This window comes from Falco cherrug, chromosome 1 (genome assembly GCF_023634085.1).
Source record: "Falco cherrug isolate bFalChe1 chromosome 1, bFalChe1.pri, whole genome shotgun sequence".
Classification (NCBI taxonomy): Eukaryota; Metazoa; Chordata; class Aves; order Falconiformes; family Falconidae; genus Falco; species Falco cherrug.
Window position 1 is genome coordinate 41252861 of NC_073697.1, and position 20318 is coordinate 41273178.

General features: G+C 51.5%; 1 protein-coding gene across 4 annotated transcripts in view; it reads left to right on the plus strand.

Annotated features, from left to right (window-relative positions):
- LZTS3 (leucine zipper tumor suppressor family member 3) overlaps positions 1–20318 on the plus strand; it is a 55975-nt gene that overhangs the window by 20964 nt on the left and 14693 nt on the right. For 2 of the 4 annotated variants that reach the window (XM_005435313.3, XM_027799965.2), the window contains exons 1-2: positions 7726–7874; positions 19644–20132. In XM_005435313.3, coding sequence (XP_005435370.2) covers positions 19683–20132 — 450 coding nt within the window. In that variant the 5' untranslated portion in view covers positions 7726–7874; positions 19644–19682. Of the gene's footprint in view, positions 1–7725; positions 7885–19643; positions 20133–20318 lie in introns of those variants that run through there. The other 2 variants (XM_027799964.2, XM_055712260.1) reach the window with 2 other exon arrangements.

A 20318-nucleotide genomic window follows, 5' to 3' on the forward strand; every position in this document is an offset into this window, starting at 1 on the left:
ATAAACCTCCTGGAGGTATCACCCCGCACCTGCATCACATATTGTGGCTGTGCACCCTTCTGCTCCCACCCTCTTCCATCCCTCTCACCTGGCCAAACCTAGGTCCTTGCTGTGTTTTAGGACTAATATGTGATAGGGAGGAGTGACTCGTAGCTCTGGGCCACCCTGCCACCAGCTGAGGTTGCAAAGCTGGGTCATGAAGTCCTTTCCTTCTCATTTTCTCTGCACGGCATCTGAGCCAGTGCACAGCTTGAGGAGACGAGCCTGGAGGTGAAGCAAGCCTGAACCCTTCAGTGGCTGGGAAGCAGACCCCAGAGTTTAGAGAGCTGAGAGAGGGGGAATTGGCCATGCACCTTCTAAAGAAAAGAAACGAGAGAGCTGGAGCAGGGAATGGAGACAAAACCACTGGTTTACCCACTGGGGAAACGCTTTCCAGACACGGTCCAGTGCCAGACTGCAAAGGAATTTGCTTTCAGGGCAGGGAATACCCACATTCCTCTGAGGACAAGGAAGCCGGGGAAGGCAATAGCTGGGGGATGTTGTACTCAGGTTATTTATTAAGTGCAAACTGTAAGCTCCCTACGGCCCAGGGCCATCAGCTGATCATGGATTTAGATGGCATTTCAGCCCATGCCCCCCTTCAGTCAGCCAAATCCCTCCCGTGGACTGTCAGCTTGTGGGTCCTTGTGGACTGGAAAAGGAGTGTAGACCTTGGGTCCTACCCAGAGAGGCTTGGTGGCCACCACAGAGGTGCTCCAGGCTTCCTGCTCAGTCTTCACTGCCCCTCCAGAAGCTCCTTCCCAGGGCTTAAGGACTCTCTTGCTTTTGCTTTTACTGAAGCCATTCAGCCACCTGGTCTTGCCCAGAAAAGAGGTTGGCCAAGGTGGAGATGGAGTAGGATGGGGCAGCAAGCATACACACAGCTTACGCCTGCTGAGGGTCTAACCTGATGCTCCTCCCTTGTAACGCTGGAAAAAACCTTCCGCCCTGATCCAAGGGGGCTGTGCTGAATCCCTGATTCCCAGTATGGACAGAAACGGCACTTTCAAACAGGATAGCTGCAGATCTGGTGTTTTCAGTGGAAATCTAACCCTTCTGGCTGCAATCTATTTTTATCCAATTTATTTTTACCAGACCTGGCTTGCTGCTTTGGGACTATGAACGGGAGGTTTGCTTCCGTCACCCAGGGATGTTTAAGCATGTTTCTCCGGTCTAGAAATTAGTTGGGAAACCTGGTGACACCTGGCTTTCTCAGGGAGCATTAGCCAACTGCCTGTTGGAGACCTCATCAGCACTGACACCATCGCTGCCTCTCCTGGGGCTGTCCAGCCAAGGCATGAAGGGAGAACAGAGAAAAGGGACAACACTGCTTGCCCACGCAGTATTTTTTTCAGCTTTAAAGTTTTAGATGAAAGTCTTGGCCAGCATCAATGTGGCTTGAGCTTCTGTGGGAGGAACAAGCTCCCTCCTCCCCCACAGGGGCTGGGTGGTTTGGGGGGCTGGTGAACAAGACCCAGCTCCACTCGATCACCTCGTTAGCTCAGGAAGGAAGGTGGTCATTTAACGTGCATTTCTACAGTTACAATGAGCAGGCACGGGGCAGGAGTTAGGACTAGCTTTTATGGAGCATCACATCTCCCCCCCGCAGAGCTCAGACCTGACCTACATAGCATGGACAAGCCACCATGCCGGAGCATCCCAGCACACACTCAGCTTTCAGCACCCGCAGCTGGAGATGCAGCAGGAGCCTCCCCCGATTTACGTGAAAACCTGGGCGATGCACCAGGTTGTGGCTTGCCAGCGCTGCAGAGGCTTTGTCCACCCTGTGTCGATACAGGGCTAGACAGCTTATACCAGCAGGGATGTTTTTTGCCAGAATAGGAAACCATCTCTCTGGATGACATAAACCGGAGTCTTTTGGCTTGTTCATGTTGCCTCAAGCTGAGCAGGCAGATGTTGTTGTGGATTGGAGATGGAAGGTGTCCCCCACTGCAGCAGCTGGCATCAACCCAGCTTTGCAGTGCCAAGCCAGCCTCTGGACCCCCTGCCAGTCCCCCGCATCAGCTTGGGGAAGGTCCTCACCCATCCACAGCTCTGTGTGGGAAGGAAGGGGCCTCACACGGGCTCAAATTATTCCACTTAACAAGCAAGAACAACCTCTCTCAGCATTTTAACTTTCAGACCAGTGCAATGGTGGGATCTCACTGTGCAGATACTGGTGCAGGTGAACTTCCAGGTACAGGGAAGGATTCTGCATCATGTAAGCAGTCAGCAGTTTCTTCTTGCGTAAATAAATACTGGGTGTTCATGTGACATTTCTCCTGCACTCAGCCCCAGAGCTTCCTCAGGTTGTGCAGACTGATGGTGATTTTATAAGCTTTCCTACCAGTAAGGCTGAATGTTAATGTATGGCACAGTCATACTCCCCTACCAGTAGCATGCTGCCTGTTTGGCTATGGTCACTACGATCCCTGCTGGACACCCACAAAAAAATCAGACAAAGCAGCATCTCCAGAAACATAGGGAAGCCCTCGGATGTTCAACACCCATTGACTGTTTCAGAAAGCAGGCTCAGGTCCTTCCTCCAAAGACCGGGCTGGAAATCTCTGATCTAGTAGCAGACACTGGGGAAGAGTTTCAAACAAAGCCTGAGCTGGAGATACTACAGGAGATCTGCCTTCAGCGTACAACCTGTTGGATGTCAAGTGCTTACAAAGTACAGTCAGTTCACAGCTGAGGTATGAAGCTGGTTTTAAGTTGTTGTGATGCTGGTTGGAAAGCTCTGGAATACTCCAGGCCAACTTCAGTCCAAGCAGGCCTATCATTGTCACTAGCCCAGGTTGGCCTTGGTATTACGCAGCCAAGGCATAAAGACATCCCGGGATGAAGATGCCTCCACCTCACTCAGGACCTGAAAGTATGTGCAATAGTCAGGGGACCCTTGTTTAGAAGCATTCTCTGCTCCTCAAGGCTTTGAAAATTATCTTCCCTATAAAAAAGGAGTCTGGGTGGAGAGAGGAGGAAGGCTCTTGTTACATCAGTATGTCTTGCCCTGAGATGTTGCTCCCCAGAGCTTTTAAGGAAGAAATTCTGATGCAGAGAGCCGGCGTCTCTGTTCCCATCTTCATCCTACCTCCTCCTCACCGCATGCCCAAGCACATTGATGCTTTCTGCCCACCGTTCCCCAGGGAAAGTCCCAGGCCAGCGATGCTCCTTCAGACCTCACTGCAGCTGACATTTTGCTCTTTCTCTAATTAGTGCAGAAAACACTTAACCAGGTCTACAGCTGCAGTCCAGGGACCTCAGGGAGCTTCAGGATCTTGAAATTAAATGGCTGCAAGAGAAGTGAAATCACCCTGCCAGGGGAGCTGCTCAGAGCATGCCACTTCTGCAAGAAAAAGGAAAAAGAAAACAAAAGGATCTGGGGAACGGAGTTTGTTTTTTTTGTAGAGTGTATTTTTCCTTTCCTCAAGAGGAAGAAGGCTTTAGGGAAAAATCAGAAAAAAACTCATATCTTTATTTCTGAAAACTGAATTTTAATTTATTCAAGGGAAGGAGAGGGCATAGAAAAAAACCAATTTCACTAAAAAACAACCAACCCCCAAACCCCAGAATATTTCCACAGAATTAATCCTCAAATAGAATTTTTCTGCAGAAGAAAAAAACTGAACAGGAGTCCTCAGGGTCCCATTTGACAGCAGCTAGTCCAAGCGACCCACTGAGCAGAGAAAGATGATCTGCTGCTTTGCTTTTATGCTTTTATCCTTTTTTCTTGTGTTTATTTTTGAAGCTACAGGTGCTTCTTTTGTTGTGGCTCCTACCTGAAGCTGCAAATCACTGTAACTTTAGCCTGCTCTGCACTGCTAAACACTTTGCAGCCTCAGGACTTGTGCTGGAGATCCATCACCTTCTTGGCACAGACATTGTGGTCACCAACAGCTTCAGCCTGATGGGGAGAGGGAGGTTGGGAGAGGGGCTGCTGCACCAGTATGAGTTGCTGGAGCTGGTAAAGTCAGGGCAGATCTTCCCACCGAGGGAAGATGTGCATGGAATGGGGGAGCCGGTGGTGCCTTCCCTGAGATGGGGGAGCCTCCGATGGTGGGGGTGCTTCCTGGGGGCTACTGTGTCTCTCTTGGCTGTGTGGGGACCAAGACTGGCATTGCTGCCATGGCTCCACCAGAGTGGGACACACTACATTTGGCCGGATAGAGGGCTGATCCCGAGCCATATACCACAGCTCAGGGAAAACCATGGCCACAATTTCTCAACCAAAAGGATTAAACTGGGAGCTGGGAGTGATGGATGCTGTCCATACCCTCAGCATGAGCCATATGCAACGACAGCCTCCCCTGCTGTTGAACTGAGAGAGAAAAGGGCAAGAATCCTTTGAAGGATGTAGTTTTGGGTGCGGGTGGATGTTCAGAGCCTCTTCCCCCAGGCAGAAGAAGGCTGGTCCATTGCAGCTGGGTAAGGAAAGCTTTTCACGTGGGTAGCCCCTAAGCCTGTAATACCAGGCTCGAGGTCACCTTCTTTGATGGGCTCTGTGGAACACTCGTCGTATTTGAGTCTGAATTCAGTCTCCAGCTCCCACCTGGTTTCTGCTTCTCACCCGTGGCTCCACACAGACCCATCCCAAATGGGAGAGCCGGACCTCATGCTCCCAACCAAAATTTCCCGGTCACTTTCATCCAAACAGCCCTTTCATCAGGGTCCTGTTGTTTCTGGCTGGCTGATGAGGGAGGAGAAAATATCTCCTAGAGTTCTGTCATGTCTGCTTCTGACTGGCCCCAGCGCAGGAGCAGCTTAACAGCAACCAAGCTGAGAATTATGGCAACTTTTGACCCATCTCAGGGAGTTAAGTAGGAGAGAGAAGTCTGGGCAGCAGCTGAGACAGGACCTACCTGTCCCACCAAAAGGGCATCACAGATCTGCTGTCAGAGATGGTCTGATGGATATCCCGCTCCCCATTAGCTACCCAAGGCCCCATGAGATCAGCCATGTAGCCAAATATACCTTGGAAAGAAAATCTCTGCAAGTTGTGTTGATAACAAGGATCTGGTCTGATTTAAACGGCAGTTAAGAACCCGTTGTTAGACCTGAGCCAGTCTGCTGTGGTGGGGAATGGGGACCACCACCTGGAGGCACCATGGGTACACCATTCGACCATGGCTGCCCAAAAATGGCAGCACAGAGGTGAATAAAACCCCCCAAAAAGATGAGACCAAGTCCTGGTGGTTCTGTCCCATGGGGACAGGGAAACACGATGGTCTGGATGCAGCTGGCTGTGCAGGAGCCCTGGCACAACAGGGTACTGGCTGTGAACTGAGGCGTTGCTGTAGGCAATCAGAGGTGGTGGAAGGGCTTTGGTGGAGGTGAGCTTGATGGGTAGAGAGGTTTATGTCTCAGCAACCAAAGACCTGGGTTAGAAATGAGAGTTCAGGGTTCAAAAGTTTATGACTTGCCCGAGAGCACCAGGAACACGGGTTATCCTGGAGTTCCCAGCGTTCTCCAAAGCCTCTTCCATCATGATTTATTCATCTGTGGGAAGTGCTAAGACATAACACAACTCCCAAAGGGAGAATGAGCATAGCCTTAACCAGCTGCAATGTCAGGAAACTGCCTGTCTCCTGCAAGTTCTTCTGAGCCTGGGTATGCTGCAGCTCCACGCCGGGCAGCCACAGGCACCTTTGCCTGTGCAGCTTCACCAGATCCCACTGCTGGGAAGGGATCCTTGTCCTGATGAAGCTCCTGGGTCAGCTCTGGTTATTGCAAGAGCAGTCCCTGGGATGGAAAGGGCTTGCTATACATGTGGCTGTTTCCAAGGTGAACGCCATGCATCTGAGTCCTGGGAATATCTTCTAGCAATGTGTAAAGCAGCCTGTTTCCTGGAAGTCTTTGCTTCTGAAGTCAAAGGGCAAAATTAAGAGCTTGAGACTCCGCAGGAATCCATTTTGGTATAATTTACACCTTCCCCGTGCACCCCAGCAGTGTTTTGCCATAGTTTAAATGCATGTGTAACCCATATTTGATGATTGTTAGGATTATTGCCATTTTACTGTTCTTGCTGTTATTAGCCTGCCGACGACTGTGCTGTGCTTGCAAAGCTGCGACCGGCGACTCCTTTGATACGCAGACATCCTGCCAATTGAAAATTCACTTGAGCAAATAAGTCTAAATTAGTGGCAGCTTTGTGCAGCTTTATTTCCCTCATTGCACTCCCTTCACGACTGCAAATAATCCAATATAAGTGCTGGGGCCAGCCGGCCCCCAATGGGAAGCCTGATTGCTCTCCTGCTGCAGCATTGGCAGCCAGGGAGGGAGGAGAAAGAGCTCTGGACCATCCTGCATCACCAGGGCTCTGCTGTGAAAGATGGGGGGGGGGGGGGGCATTCAAGTGGCAAAAAAGCGATGGCAAAAGAGGGAGGGCAGGATCCAGCTTCTGGGGTGATGGGCATCATCCCATTTGTCCAAACGGGCTGAAACCAGCCAGAAAATGCCAAAGTTAGGGGAGGACAGATGGACAGATGGACCATTTGACACTCGCCTCCTCGTCTGCAATAACCAGGGGAGAAAATGGCTGCCCCTTTCCATTCTGTGTGCAGAAACGTGTTGGTGGGCTACAGAAGGATCAGCTCCCTCTGTAATCCTTCTTTTTTTGTTGTTGTTTCATATGTGCACGGCTTTATCAGGCAGTTTGGGGTTGAGATGGGTCAGTGTTGGCACATAAAGAAAAAGTGGCCTTTCTGGGTGTCAGACTGCCTCCCTTGTGGGCTTCAGGATATTAGGATATCAATTAACCCAGACCACCTCAAGAAGAAAAGCTGAGGCTGCCAGGCTGGACTTGTGCTCTCTGCCCCTCTCTCCATGATGAATGGGCTCTCAGTTCAGCCATGAGCTGGGAAGCATCCCCAGGTGGGAAAGTTGAGGAAAGGGGTCCCGTGCTGGGAAGACCCCAAAATAACTCCGAGCAAAAACAAGCTGACAGATTCCAAAATCCCCATTTGAAATAAGCCAAACTGTCAGATCCCAAACTCCATATTTAAGCAAAATCAAGCTGTCAGACCCAAAAATTCCCATTTGAAAAAAACCCAGCTGTCAGACCCCCTAATCCCCATTTCAGCAAAACCAAGCCATCAGACCCCAAAAATCCCTTGTTTGAGCAAAACCAAGCTGTTGGACCCCCAAATCCACATTTGAGCAAAACCAAGCTATCGGACCTCAATAGTTTCCTATTTGAAAAACTGCAGCTGTCAGACCCCCAAAATCCCCATTTAAGGAAAAACAAGCTGTCAGACCCTCAAATAGCTATTTGTACAAAAACAAGCCATCAGACCCCAAAATCTCCATTTGGAAAAAAAAAAAAACCAAAACAAAACCCAACAGGCAGTCAGACCCCAAATCCCTATTTAAGCAAAACCAAGCTGTCAGACCCCCAAATCCCATTTAAGCAAAAACAAGCCACCAACCCCCCCAAATCCCTATTTGTGCAAAAACAAGCTGTCAGACCCATCTGAACACCCATTTGAAGAAAACCAAGCAGTCAGCCCCTAAAATCCTCATTTGAGCATAAACAAGCCATCAGATCCCCAAATCCCCATTTGAGCAAAGTCGAGCCACTGGACCCCCAAGCCCCAATTTGGGGGTGCAGGGCTCACCCCCGCCCCGATGGGCAGAAAGAGTTAAGATCCCGTGGGCGCAGGCCTGCGGTGGCCAATCCCGCCCAGCAAAGTGCTGCCCTTGGCCCCAGCCCAGCAGCAGGTTGCTCTCCGCAGGTATTATTTTGGTTTTTCTCTGGGGGAACCAAGCAGGGAGACGATGAACCTCCAGACCCGTGGAGGATGGGGAGCTGGAGGATGCACCCCTGCGCTGCCCAGGTAAATTCTGGTGGGTGCTGGCTTTTCGGGGGGTCTTTCCTTTTGTTTCCTTCCCCCTCTAGCTGGGTGTCTTTGTTTGAGCCCAGAAAGGGGCCAGGCAGGGGAATGAAGGGTTTTCAGTGGATTAGTGTGAGGCTGAGCTGGTGGGACCTGCTGCAGGTGCTTTTTTGGGGTGGGACATACCCACCGGGCTGCATTTGCACTGGGGGGTCGAAGGAGAGATGGGGTGCACGGAGCTGGGTTGCTCAGGGTGGGGGAGAGCTGTTATTTCCCCCTGCTATAAACTCACCCTGGATGCAGCTGGCATGCACCAGCACCGGGACCTTGCCCCACAGTGGGTTTTGGGGCACCACTCTGGTTAGCAGTGCTAAAGCCAGTGGTGAGGATAAGCCACTGTGGGGGCGAGCCACCGTGGGGGCTTGCTCTGAGCGCAGTGTCCGGGGAATAGCAAGCACTTCCCAGGCTGGCTCCGCGCCCTTGAAATTCCTCAGGGTGAGTTAATGATAAATCACGGCCAAGTCAGTGGCATAGGCGGTGGCTGGGGGCCGGTGGCAGGTTCACCTGCTGTCCTTCCTCCTGAGACAGAGGTTTGGGCAAGGTCTGGGGATGGTGGAGCCAGGCAGAGGCTGTGGGGATGGCTGCTTGGTACCTCTCTAGGGGTGATGGCTCACCCCAAAGGGCAGGATCAAACCTCCCCCTGGCAACACACAGGCCAGGGCAGGGGTCTACATCGGGGTGGGGGGAGGGGGGGGCAGGGGCGGGATCTTGTGACAAGAGGTGTCCTCCTGCTCCCACCATGAGGCATTTGGGGTCAAGGAGCGTGTCTGTAGCTGGGGATCACATTGGGATCCTGAGATTTGGGCTGTGGGGCCACATGAGGATGCTCAGACAGACGCTGGGGTGCCAGGCAAGGGATGCAGCTCCCTGCTGCAGGGCTTTAGGGGACAGCAGCACTGTGCTCGCATGCTGCAATGGGCCAGCAGCTCCCCTGTACACCCTGCTGCAATAATCTGCATCAGGCAGCACCACAGGCTCAACTGGCAGCAGCTCATCTCCAGCCACCTTACCAAATAAGGCAGCTCCTTAATGAGGGGAAACTGAGGCACACAGGTCCAGCCTGCAGCACAGAGCACCGTAGACCCTCAGCCCCACAGCCAGCACCAAGGCTGCTTCATCAAACTGGCCTTTCCCTACACTGAGTGAATTCAGGGATTTTTCCTTGTGCCACCAAAGCTGGTGTTTTCTGGGCAGCAGTTGTCAACAATGACCAGCCCACAGCCGGTGCTGAGCATCTTCTGGGGGCAGCCACAAGGGGACCGAGAAGACCATGTCCAAACCCTTCCTGATGGACACACAGGATTTGGGTTGGCAGTTTGGGCTGAGCTTGAAACCATCCTGTCTCACTGGCACTCTGCTCCTTGGGATGAGGGGGACAGACATCCCATGTAGTGGAAAATTCCTCCTATCTGCCCTCAGGTGCATACTGGAGGATGCTAGCCTGGATCCAGTGCCAGGGCTCTGATAGCAGCCTGGGGAAAGGGGATGGGGGGCAATGTCCCTGAGAATGAGGACGATGCCAGAGACATGGCCCCATTGCCCTGGCCAGGGCAACACCAGCGCACAGCCCCGGGGCAGCTTGCCAAAACCTCCATCTTCCAGGGCAGGATAATTCATGGTGGAAGGGACCTTGGCAGGTCTCCAGGCCACCTCGCTGCTCAAGGTAGGCTTGGCCACAAGGCCAGACCCTGCTTGGTCCCTTCAGGGCTTGAAAACTTCTAAGGCTGGAGACTGTAAAACCTCCTTGGGACCCCTTACAAATCACAGAGCACCATGTTGCATCTCCATGTCACCCACTGAGGTTTCTCTGGGGCTTTGCCCACCCCGCTGCAGCCTCCACAGTAACTTTGATGTCTCTCCTTACTGGAGCAGCTCAAGACTAATGCAGCCTGCCACGTGCTTGGCCTTTTATTCCACACCTTTGTCTGCTCTTTTGGAGGCAGAAAATCATGTGGATTAAAATTGGGAATACCGTGAGATTAGAAATTCTGGTGGGATTGGATTTGGGACAGGCAGAGCTGCTTGTTCTGGATGAGCAATAGTAATGCCCATATTGATTTATTGATTTTTTTGCTGTCAGTAAGGGCTTTCCAGGTAGCTGCTGGGCTCCCCGAGCCTTGTGTTTGCAGAGGGATGCTCTGGGACAGTGGTGTGGTCCATAGATGTGGACTCAACATAAATCTCTAGTGCTTTTCATCATCCTTACCATCATCACTCCTCCTGGGGACGAGCACGGCTGCTGCAGCAAAGCACAGTGAAAACAGACAGGCAGTCCCGCGTCACTGAGTGTGACAGAGGCACAGCCCAGGTGTAGCACATACACAGGGGGTGTCCGTTCCAGGAGCATCCCTGGGGAGAGGAGAGGGAAGGACAAGCAGGAGGGCACGGAGCCAAGGCCATGTGCTCCACAGCAGAGGTTTCAGCAGTGCTTTGCCATGATTACCCCTGCTGCCACTTCCTGGGGGATGGGGAGGGGTGGTGGTGGAGCATGTCCCTTAAATACAGCAACCAGCTGAGGAGGAAAACCGATAGCAAACCCGGAGGATTAGCCAGGGAAGGTGGAGCAGGCTGCACTATTCAGGCTTTGTTGGGGGGCGGAGGGAGGAGGGGGGGGGGGGAACAATGGGGCCTTTATTGAGGAAGGGAGGTGGTGGGTTGGCAGGCTGGCGGGGACAATTTGGTACAGAGTATCCCTTGGCCAGCTGGGAGGACAGGGCACTGGGACACGGGATGGGACAGTTTGGTACCCAGTGTCCCCATGCCAGCTGGGAGGTGGGACACGGGATGTGGGGTGGGACAGCTTGGTACCCAGCATGTCCCTTTGCCAGAAAGTGAAAGAAGGAATGGGGGCATGGGACATGGGATGGGACAGGCTGGTACTCAGCATGTCCCTTAGCCACAGCTGGGGGTATGGGGAAACTGGGACATGGGAGATGGGACAGGGGATGGGCCTGTTTGGTACCCAGCATATCCTCAAGTGGTGGGACTTGTCCCAGGATGTCACTGCAAGCCTCACAATATGCTGACTGCATCAGGACAGATGACAAGGCTCTCCCTGCCACCCACACATGGGGTCTCGATCCATGGCCAGACCTCCCAAATTAGGGATTCCCAATGGCTGGTTTATGAGAGCACATTAGGCTGGTTCTGGGGACCCTGCAGAGCCTTGCAGCTGAGAGCAAGGAGCATCCCATGTGGGGGACATCCTGGACCAAGTGCTCACACCCACTCCAGACCTCGGCAGAGGGACCTCAGGGATGGAGAAAGCCATCATCCCTGTTCTCCCTCAGCAGCTCAACGGGGGCTTTCCTGAAGAGCCGCCTGGGTCTTTTCATCTCATCTCTTTTGTTTCAGCCTTATTATGTAAATAGCTGATGCAGCCCCCATAATGAGAAAGTAGTTTCCCAGAATACAAAAGGCTGTAATTATCTCATTAGCAGGCGGAAAGGAAAAGGAAATGTTTCTAAGCCGCTTGCTTTTATTCCCCACAGCAGCCCAAGAAAGTGCAGCCCCCAAAACGGGGACCTGCCTGCCCCGAATCCTGCCACCCGTCTCCCCGATGCTGCCACATTTGCAGGAGAGAAAAGGAAAGCATGGTCCTCATGTCTCAGAAGCAGCCACATACTGGGAGGGCTGACAGCTTTTAACTGGGCCCAGTTATCCAGAGGATGCTGCGGGTCCCTGTGTGGACCCCTCAGTGCTCTGAGACGCTGGGAGAAGAGGTGTCGTTGGAAAGCGGGGAGTCATAGAGGGACAGGATGATGCCCATCTTCCCAAATTGGATGTTCCTCAGCAGGACTCCCAAGCTGGGATTGTAGCTCAGAGCTTCAGGACGGATTCCCGCACTTGTATGCCTGCAAGAGAATGTGGTAGAACACGTGGAGGGTGCTCCCGGGAGAAGGTATCTAGGATGGCTTTGGTGTTGCTTTGCTTTCTGAAGTCATGCCTTCCTCACCTCTAGCTAGACACCCAGTTCTTGGGGACAGAGCTACAGACAGGCTGCAGTCAGAAGCTGGTCCTTGCTGAGATCTCCAAAACCCCTTTCTGGTGGGGTTTTCTTCTGCCCACCCTGTTCCTCCAGTGAACCGGCTAGAAGCTGCTAATGCAGCAGCAAACCATTTGTTGGTTTGGGTTGACTTTCTGCCAGATTTGTGAGCTGGATCAGGCCATGGAGAGAGCTGATGAGCAGCAGATCCATCCAGGATCTCTCCTACCACAGGGACTCGTGCAACACTCATTACGGGACACAATTCCTGCAGTTCCCCAGGGGGTTTGCATGAGATGATGGGAATCATCTCATTTGCAGGGAATGAAGGAAAAACTTCTGAAGGTGGCTACAAGATCTTGGCACTCTTTGACCCTTCAGCCTGCGTTCCCGATTTTGCTTTTTGGCCTGGAACAGGGCAGCAAGGGAAGGTCCTCATCACAAAGCTCCCATCTCCTTCAACAGGGATAAAGGGGAAGAGAGAGGTCTGCATCCTAGGGAAGCAGCAGGAGTTGTTCATCTGACATAGTTTGGCTTTCGGTTGTGGAAAAAGTTTATGGCTAAACAACCCGAGATTTGCATGTTTTCACAGACAGGTTCAAGTGTTTTCATGCCGTATTTCAGTGGTGGAGGGAAACCTGGCAGCCACCAAGCCAGGATGTCGGAGTAGGGGGAAAGGAGCTGTAAGAGGTGTAGAAAGGAGCCACAAGAATTACTTGACGGCTGGAAAAAATGCCTGTGAGAGGCAGGAAAAGCTCATTCTGTTCCCTTCTTCAGACCAAGGCAACTTGGGAAGGGTGTAGGAAAAAAGGAGGTGCCACCTCACTAGAGCCAGGTGGGAGGGGAGCAGTGGTGCCCCTGCCTCTTGGATCCACCCTGGTAGAAGTGCTCTCAGCCAGTTTTGGGTCCAGCATGGCTGTAAGGAGGTGACACGTGATGGGCCGTGACACACAGGAGGCAGAGCAGTAGCCAAATGGTGGTTTTGGAGGACGTGACGTGCAAGGAGAGGCGGAGGGCTGTTTGCTCAGGGATGCACTGCAAGTTGCACCTGAAACTAATTGTGGGAAGACAAGAACTTTCTCGTAGGTGCGTGGTGGTACAGCTAAGGCAAACAGCATTTTGCAGGGCAAGATGGGAGCACTGAAAAGTGAGGCAGGTCCACCTGAACTTCTCCAGCACTGCAGAGGTCCTCCCCAGTGCCCATGTCCACCCTCCTCAGCCCAGGTAGGGAGCAGGAGGTGGGCTCCCACCACACCATCACTGCTGGAACTGCCTCATGGGAACAGGGATGTCCACACCAACCCCAGCAGCAACCTCTGAGGTGCTGGTAGCTTTGCTGAGACCCAGACTCCAACACTTCCAAAGGTTATATTGGTCAAGTGTTATTTGCAGGTCTCAGGTTTCAGTGGTGGCTTTTCTCCAGGGCTTGTTAATGCTTTGCCAGACCAGGTGGTTTTGCTCCCTACAAGGTCTGTTGTCTTTGCACTGTTAACCCATCACTGGCCTTCTCTTCCCCCTCCATACACCTTTCTGGAAGAAGCTGAATGATCAGATCAGGTTTTTTTTTCCACCCCTTTTAAGCCACTTCTAACCTGCTCCACCACCCCAGGACACAATGAGTTTTCTCCTCCAGCCGAACCAACCCTCTGGCACCACTGCCAACAAACCGAAGAGCCACCAGAGCCCTAAACACAGTGCAGGTGTAGGTCCCACTGAAAAAAAAAAAAAAAAAAAAAAGAAAGAAAAAAGAAAAGGCATGCTTTTATTGTGTTGGTAATTGCTTGCTTGTTAAAACAGATGCAAACAAACCCGACAATTGAAGGTTATGGGCACACCTGTTACCGCAATTGGTCGGGGGTGGAATTTTTGACCTTCAGATGCCTTTGCTGCCCGTCCTGCTGGGACCACATGCCTGGGATGGTGCGTGTGCCAAGGCACTGCCTTGCTTTCGAGCTGTTTGCTGGAGTTTTCTCTGCCCAGACCAGTGATTGATTTCCTTCTCACATGGCACGGTGCCTAGGTATGTCTCCCAAAGGCCTTTGTTACTAGAGTGTTAACAATTAACCTACTCAGGCAGAAACAGAGCCAGGCCTTCATAATCTAGGCTTAGTTAACTATTCAGCTGCTTATCTGAAAGCAATTTTTCTTCTGCTTAACTGGAAGGCATTCGCTCACTCATTTGGGTAAAGCAAGTGTGAAGATGCAGTTGTTTTACAGAATATTCTATTTACAATAGCATCTAGGGATCTCCTGGAGCTGTAGACATGTAGGAAACCTTGGTAAGAGTTGGCCATGAAGAGCCACAGCTGGGGAAAAGGAAATTTCACCCTAGGTTTTCTACATCAGGCATAAAAATACTGCTGTCTCCAAGGCAGAGCTTCTGGGCGAAAGGTCAAGGGGCCACCGCAGCTGGATGGGACAGGGAGGTTGTGCAACACAGAGATGGTGGGGCCTGCACCATTGTGTGAAGTCCCAGTGTCCCTGGCCAGGGAGGAGGCTGGTTGCACCGATGAGACACAGCACCTTTCCTAGGTAAGGTGCTGGCATGGAGATGCTGACCAGGAAGGGTGCTTTGAATTGATCTGGGCAGACAAAGAAACCCTTTTCAGCTTTTATTAACACAGTAATGCTGGGAAATGGGAAATTATTTCAGTGTTTGTTTTGGAAGGGTTTCCTTGCCCTTTGTCTCTGCAGAAAGTCCCTTCACTTGGGTTCCTGTTGTAACCACGGGGCTCTGGGGAACCGGAGCGAGGGCAGAGTTCAGCAAGGGCTGAGCATCTTGCAGAGGTGGTGGCTGCTGTGATGGATGGATGGGTGGGTGTCACTTGGGAGTGATTTAGATAGAGCTAGTCCTCCTCTGGAGGTGGGATCGATCTGGTGGCTTCTTGAGAGCCTGGTGAGGATGAAGTGCAAGGTGGTCCTGGTGCATCCTCACCAAGGCAGATGGGATGTAACATCTGGAAAGATAAAAACATCTGGAATGGGCAGTGGCTGGCGGGTTGCTCAAAACTCCTGTCTTGGTTTTCTGCCTGTGTGGGGCCTCCTCACCCCACCACAGGGCAGGGGGAGCCACTTTCGCCCTTCTGCCATGGCTCGGGGGTTTCTTCCAAGCCCAGCCATGCTTGGAGGTGACTCCTCTTTCCTTCTAAAGGATGGAGATGGGTATGAAACACTGGTAAAGGCAAGCTGTTTGGCTTCCTTCAGCCCCGCTGTGTTCATGGACTGTCAGACTCAGCATCCTTGTTTCTTTAATTGGGAAGCACCTATAAACCCAACTGCAGTTTGTGCTCCTGTGGGAGGGAGGCAGTTATGAGATTTAAGGAGGAGACATGTCCTGGGGAAGTTTTTAATCATGCATTCCTCCAAACCTGGAAGGAGAAAAAATGACCCTCCAGCTCTGCACTGGAGCACAGCAGTGTCATTCCTTACCTCACTGTACTCAAAACTTGATTTCACAGTTCATCTGAGGAACAACCAAGGTAAAACCTGCCTGGGAACAGGAGCTGACCAGAAAACACAAAAGCAAGAGCTGTGCTTGAAAAAATGGCCCTTTTTGGCAAAAATCTGTACTGTCAGGGATCTGTTGGCACTTCTGGAATCTCCTTAACATATTTGTAATGCTTGTCCGTATGTTCTGTTTATCAGATCCCGGGTTTACAGTAAACATAAGCTAATAAGCATTTTTTTCAGAGTATTTTCTTGGATCATTCCCAGTTAAAAGGAAAAAAAAATGCCCATGGAAAAAGGTCCATTTTCAGAGTCTTCCCCTGTGACGCAGCTTTGATCTCACATTCCAAGAAGGCAGCTGAAGCCCCCCCACCTGGTTTTGGGTTGCTGGCACTGAACAGGAACACTGGCTCAGCATCCCAGTGGGCTTGGGACACAGCCCTAAGCAGAAACCTCCTTGATGTGAAAACCACCACCTGGGAGCCAGGGGGTCCCCAAGGGCAGAGAAAGGCTGTGATACTCTGCTGGTGAAGACCACTGAGGGAGATGCCATGGGGCTGAGCAGGCACCTTCCTCTGAGGTGCCTTGGAGGATGTTGCCACGACTCTGCCCAGGCTGTGGCTCTCACCCAGCTCAGGGCCTTTGCCTTCCCTAGCTCATACTGCTTGTCATGTTGGCTTTTTTTTTTTTTTTTTTTTTCCCTGAAAGGATCAGACTTTCTGGTGACCTCATCCTGCTCTCAGAAAGTCAATGTAAATGTGCAAATGTCATTGTGGAATTTACCCAGCAAGGAAAAGATAACCTGGATTTCTCCTCCACCAGCTGAGCAAGGCTGAGAAGTGCTGCATGGAGGTGCCTTTCCCTTGTCTGGAGCTGAAACCTTCCAGCACAGCCCTCCCATGGCAGCTGCTGTCCCATTAAAAAAAAAAAACAAAAAAACTCCACAGCCTATAAAGATCCCAAAGTCACTGAAAGGCAGGTTATTCCTAAATTAACAGAACAAAAAGTTTTCCTTTGATTAATAAAATGCAAAGGCATCATGGGTTTAGTGTGGCTTCAGGTGGGTGTTCTCCATCCCTCTTCATCGCTTCATAGCTCAAGCAAGTCTCCAGCTGCCCAGCAGGCACCTCAATTAATCCCTGGTCGTCATGCACTAAAGAACTGTCTATGGGGGTGTTCTTCAGAAAGTGCCTTTAGGGTGCAAAGGGGTTGTGAGCCTTTGAGTCCTGCTCAGTGCACTGGAGAGAGACATGTCCAAATGTCACATGCTGGATGTGTGACCAGACCTCGACACTTCTCTCTGCTGGTGGAGGTTTTGTTGCTTATGTCTGATAAACATTTACATGTTTTGATTGTTATGGGTCCCCAAGCCACTCCGTGCGATGCTCGTGGGATACTCATTTGCTGCTTGGTCTTTAGACCTCAACCCGTGAGTGACATGGCGACATCTCTGTTGGGGGACAAAGGTGCAAGCTGCAGGAAGGTCATCAGCAGTGACTACAAGATGTTCACCCAACGCCCATTGCTTCACGTTGCTGGTCATTCAGCAGGGCAAGGCCCTGGGGACCCTTGCGTGGGGTGATGTGCAAGGGGGTGGAGAAGGTTACACCACCAGGCATGTCCTCCTCCTCTGCCTCCCAGCTGCCTTGTCCCTTGTCCATGATGGGGCCCATCTGGTGTGTCTCAGACCACAGAGGCTCCTTCACACCTCAACAGGAGTTCAGCTGGGATGGTGGCTTTCACCACAGCACATTCTTAAGCACTTCTTCCTGCTGTGACCACCTCCATACCCTGCTCTGCCCCAGAAGAGCTCTGCCAGCCCTCCATGGGTATCAGCTCTGCATCCTCTTCCTCCAGCACAGCAGTTTGTCACATCTGTCCACCAGCCCCACCACACTCGGACCATATTTCATACAGGGCAGCTTTCTATGAGAAAGCTCAGGGTGCTGGAAAAAGGGAGGAGGCTACAGTTAACATGCCTGGCAGAAGCCTCCAGAAACACGATTTAATAAAAGTGAAGTCAAGCAGCACATACTTGCTTTAACCTTTTTAATTCTTTTCCCATCCCATTATTAGTGCAAATAGCAAAACCCCATGAGACACCACATCAGAGCTGAGCTCTAGACCTAAGCTAGCTCTCCAGGGAAATAAACCCAGCTCTCCTGCTTTACTTGGGGAGGGCTGATTTAACATCCCTACCCCAAAAGAGGAAAACCCCACTGAAATGGAGATTTTCTCCATCTCCCCTGCCTGCTGGCTCTGCTTGAGTCCCCCTCATCACTGAACCTCTCTCTTCGAAAGGGTATCATTTTTGTTCTTTCTCTTTTATCCAGGGGGAAACCTGCCCCCAAATCCTGTTTTAGTCCCCACACTGCCAGAATGTTTTATCCTGGGAAACTTGGAACTGAGGGCTCATGGGACAAAAAAACCCAACAAAACACAAACATCATTTCTGGCCCATGGGGACCAACCCAATGGACTTGGTAGGGTTGGGTGGACACTGGTTGGCTACGTGTCCACAGCTGTCCACATGCTCCTCCAGGCTTGGCTCAGCTGTGCTCGGTCTGAAGGTCTCAGAGACACCTGCACAGACTGGCAGAGATAAGGCAGGACTCCAGGAAGACCTGAGCCTTTCTGGAGTGGTACAGGGAGGACATACAGACCCCCTCAGGGGCCTGGACACCTGTGCACCAGTGACTGAACTGAGCTGTGAGAGTCTTTCCCCAAACGCAGAGCCCCCAAGATTTATTGCAATCACCCAAACTCAGCCACACATCTTCTCCCTTCCCCCAGGTGATGAGATCCTCAGCTGGTACGGGCTCAAATTCTCCATTATTCACTGAGGCAACCAAAAAAAAAAATAGTGTTGTGGTGCTTTTTCTTTCCTTTCCTTTATAAGGTTTTACACCTTTGTGGGGCTGAGTGCCTTACAGAGGATCGAGTTAACACCTCAGCAGACTGAACGGTAGTCGTGGGGAATGCTGTCACTCTCTGCAAGATCTCCATCTGCTCCAGCTCAGTTCAACATGGAGCAGCTTCGCCAGCGCTCATGTTTTATGGGTACACCCATCAGGGAAGACCCATGGGCTTCTGTAACTACAGAAATCCTGTTGAGAGAAATAAATCTATGTCGGATTTTTTTTCCCCCTAGTCCCAGTCTATGCTGGGGCATGACTGCAGAGGCTTTGTCACCCTCGGTGAGGTCATAGCACAGTGCAGACCAGAGCCATGGCTGCTGGGCCCAAGAGGGGCAAAACCAGTTTGATTTTCAGCTGGAACTTTCAGAAAGCATTTTAGGAAGTTCTAATAAATTGTCCCCATGTGAAACCTGTCTCAGCACCAGTAGCTCTGGACCCTGACTGCCTCAGTTGGTAATAAATTCAGCACCAATGCAACCACGAGTAGTTGGAGAATTTCCCCCAAACACAGATGTGAATAGGCCTGGGCAGCTCTGAAGCCAGAGCTGAAATGGCAGGACTGGGGTTTGTGATGGTGATGGAGCTGAGGAAGAGCACCCAGATGTGTGAGGAGTGGTCTCAATGTCTGTTACCAGGTCAAAGACAACTTTTAAAACCATTAGCTGCATGTTATCCACTTCCCACTGCCTAGTTTTGGCCAATCCATGGCACAGCCTAAGGAAGACTAAAATGGAGTAGGGGAATAAAGGGAGCGGGGGGCGGGGAATAAAAAGAAGACAATTTAGGATGCCTCCTGGACAAAAGCATCTTTTTAAAAGCTCAAGTTCATGGGATGACACTCCCAAGGAAGTGATGGAAAGTGTGTTGCTTAAAGTCCTGTTGAATCATCCCAAGGGATGCGCTGGAGGGAGCAATAGTGTATAAGCCTACAGATGGAGCAGGGCTGGAGGAAACCTTCCATTCCCATGGCCACACAAATTGTTCAAACCTGGGAAAAGTGACAGAAATAATTCAAACCTGGGGACTACATGACCATTTCCAACAGATGCTGTAGAGCTGTGCCCCCTAAAACCCATGCAACCCTCTGGGAGCGCCCAAGGAGGACTGAGAGGCTTAAGAGCAGCTCTTTTGCATAGCAGTGAGTAGGTTTGGGGGACGGGTGCACGCTGCTCCTCCAAGGGTTCACGGAGAGGAGGACAGCCCCATCATCTGCTCCATACCATGTACTGAGTCATGACAGCTTCTGTCCTTGCACCACCCAGCCCAGAGAATTGCTCATCTCTGCATGATGCCAGCCTCCAAAGGGTATAGTAGATACAAGACATGTCTTTAACAGTCTTTTCCTTTTCCTCCTTCTCCTAGTGCCACTGACCTGTGCCTCCACCCCACCTCTACACTGCCATGGCCACGCTAGAGACGCTGCCCGTTCTTAGTGACCCAACTTACCCCAGCCCAGAAAACTTCCACAGTTTTGCTCCCCGGCCATCCCAGCCCATCTCCCAGAGCACCATGGGGAGTGTAGGCAGCGGAGTGGCCAATGACCAAGAGTTCGCCATGAAGAGCGTGGGGACCCGGACACAGAGCAGCAGTCGGCAGACAGAGGGGTCTCGCAATGGGTATTCCACGCGGGAGATCTCCAACCGCTACTCTGGTGAAGAGAAGACGTACAAGTCAGAGAAGGTCTCCAATTCCCTCTACATCAACGGTGACCTGCGCAAGAGTGAGAAGATGAAGATGGACATCTGCGGGAACGTGACCACCAACAATGAGAAGAACATGCCGCCTCCTCCCCAATACCGAGAGCCCAGTAACCCACCAAAGATATTGCCAATCTCCGGCAAACTAGACCAGGTGAGAATCCCCACCTCCTGGAGCAGCTTGATGACCATGGCACATCTCTAACAACACAGACCAGGAAGCCTTGGGCAACGGTACAATCCTGACAGATAGTCTCATTCTTACTAAGTAGATGGCATCGTTTTTATGTACAGACAATGTAATTCTTACTACTTTCTGAGGGAGCACGATCTCAAGTCT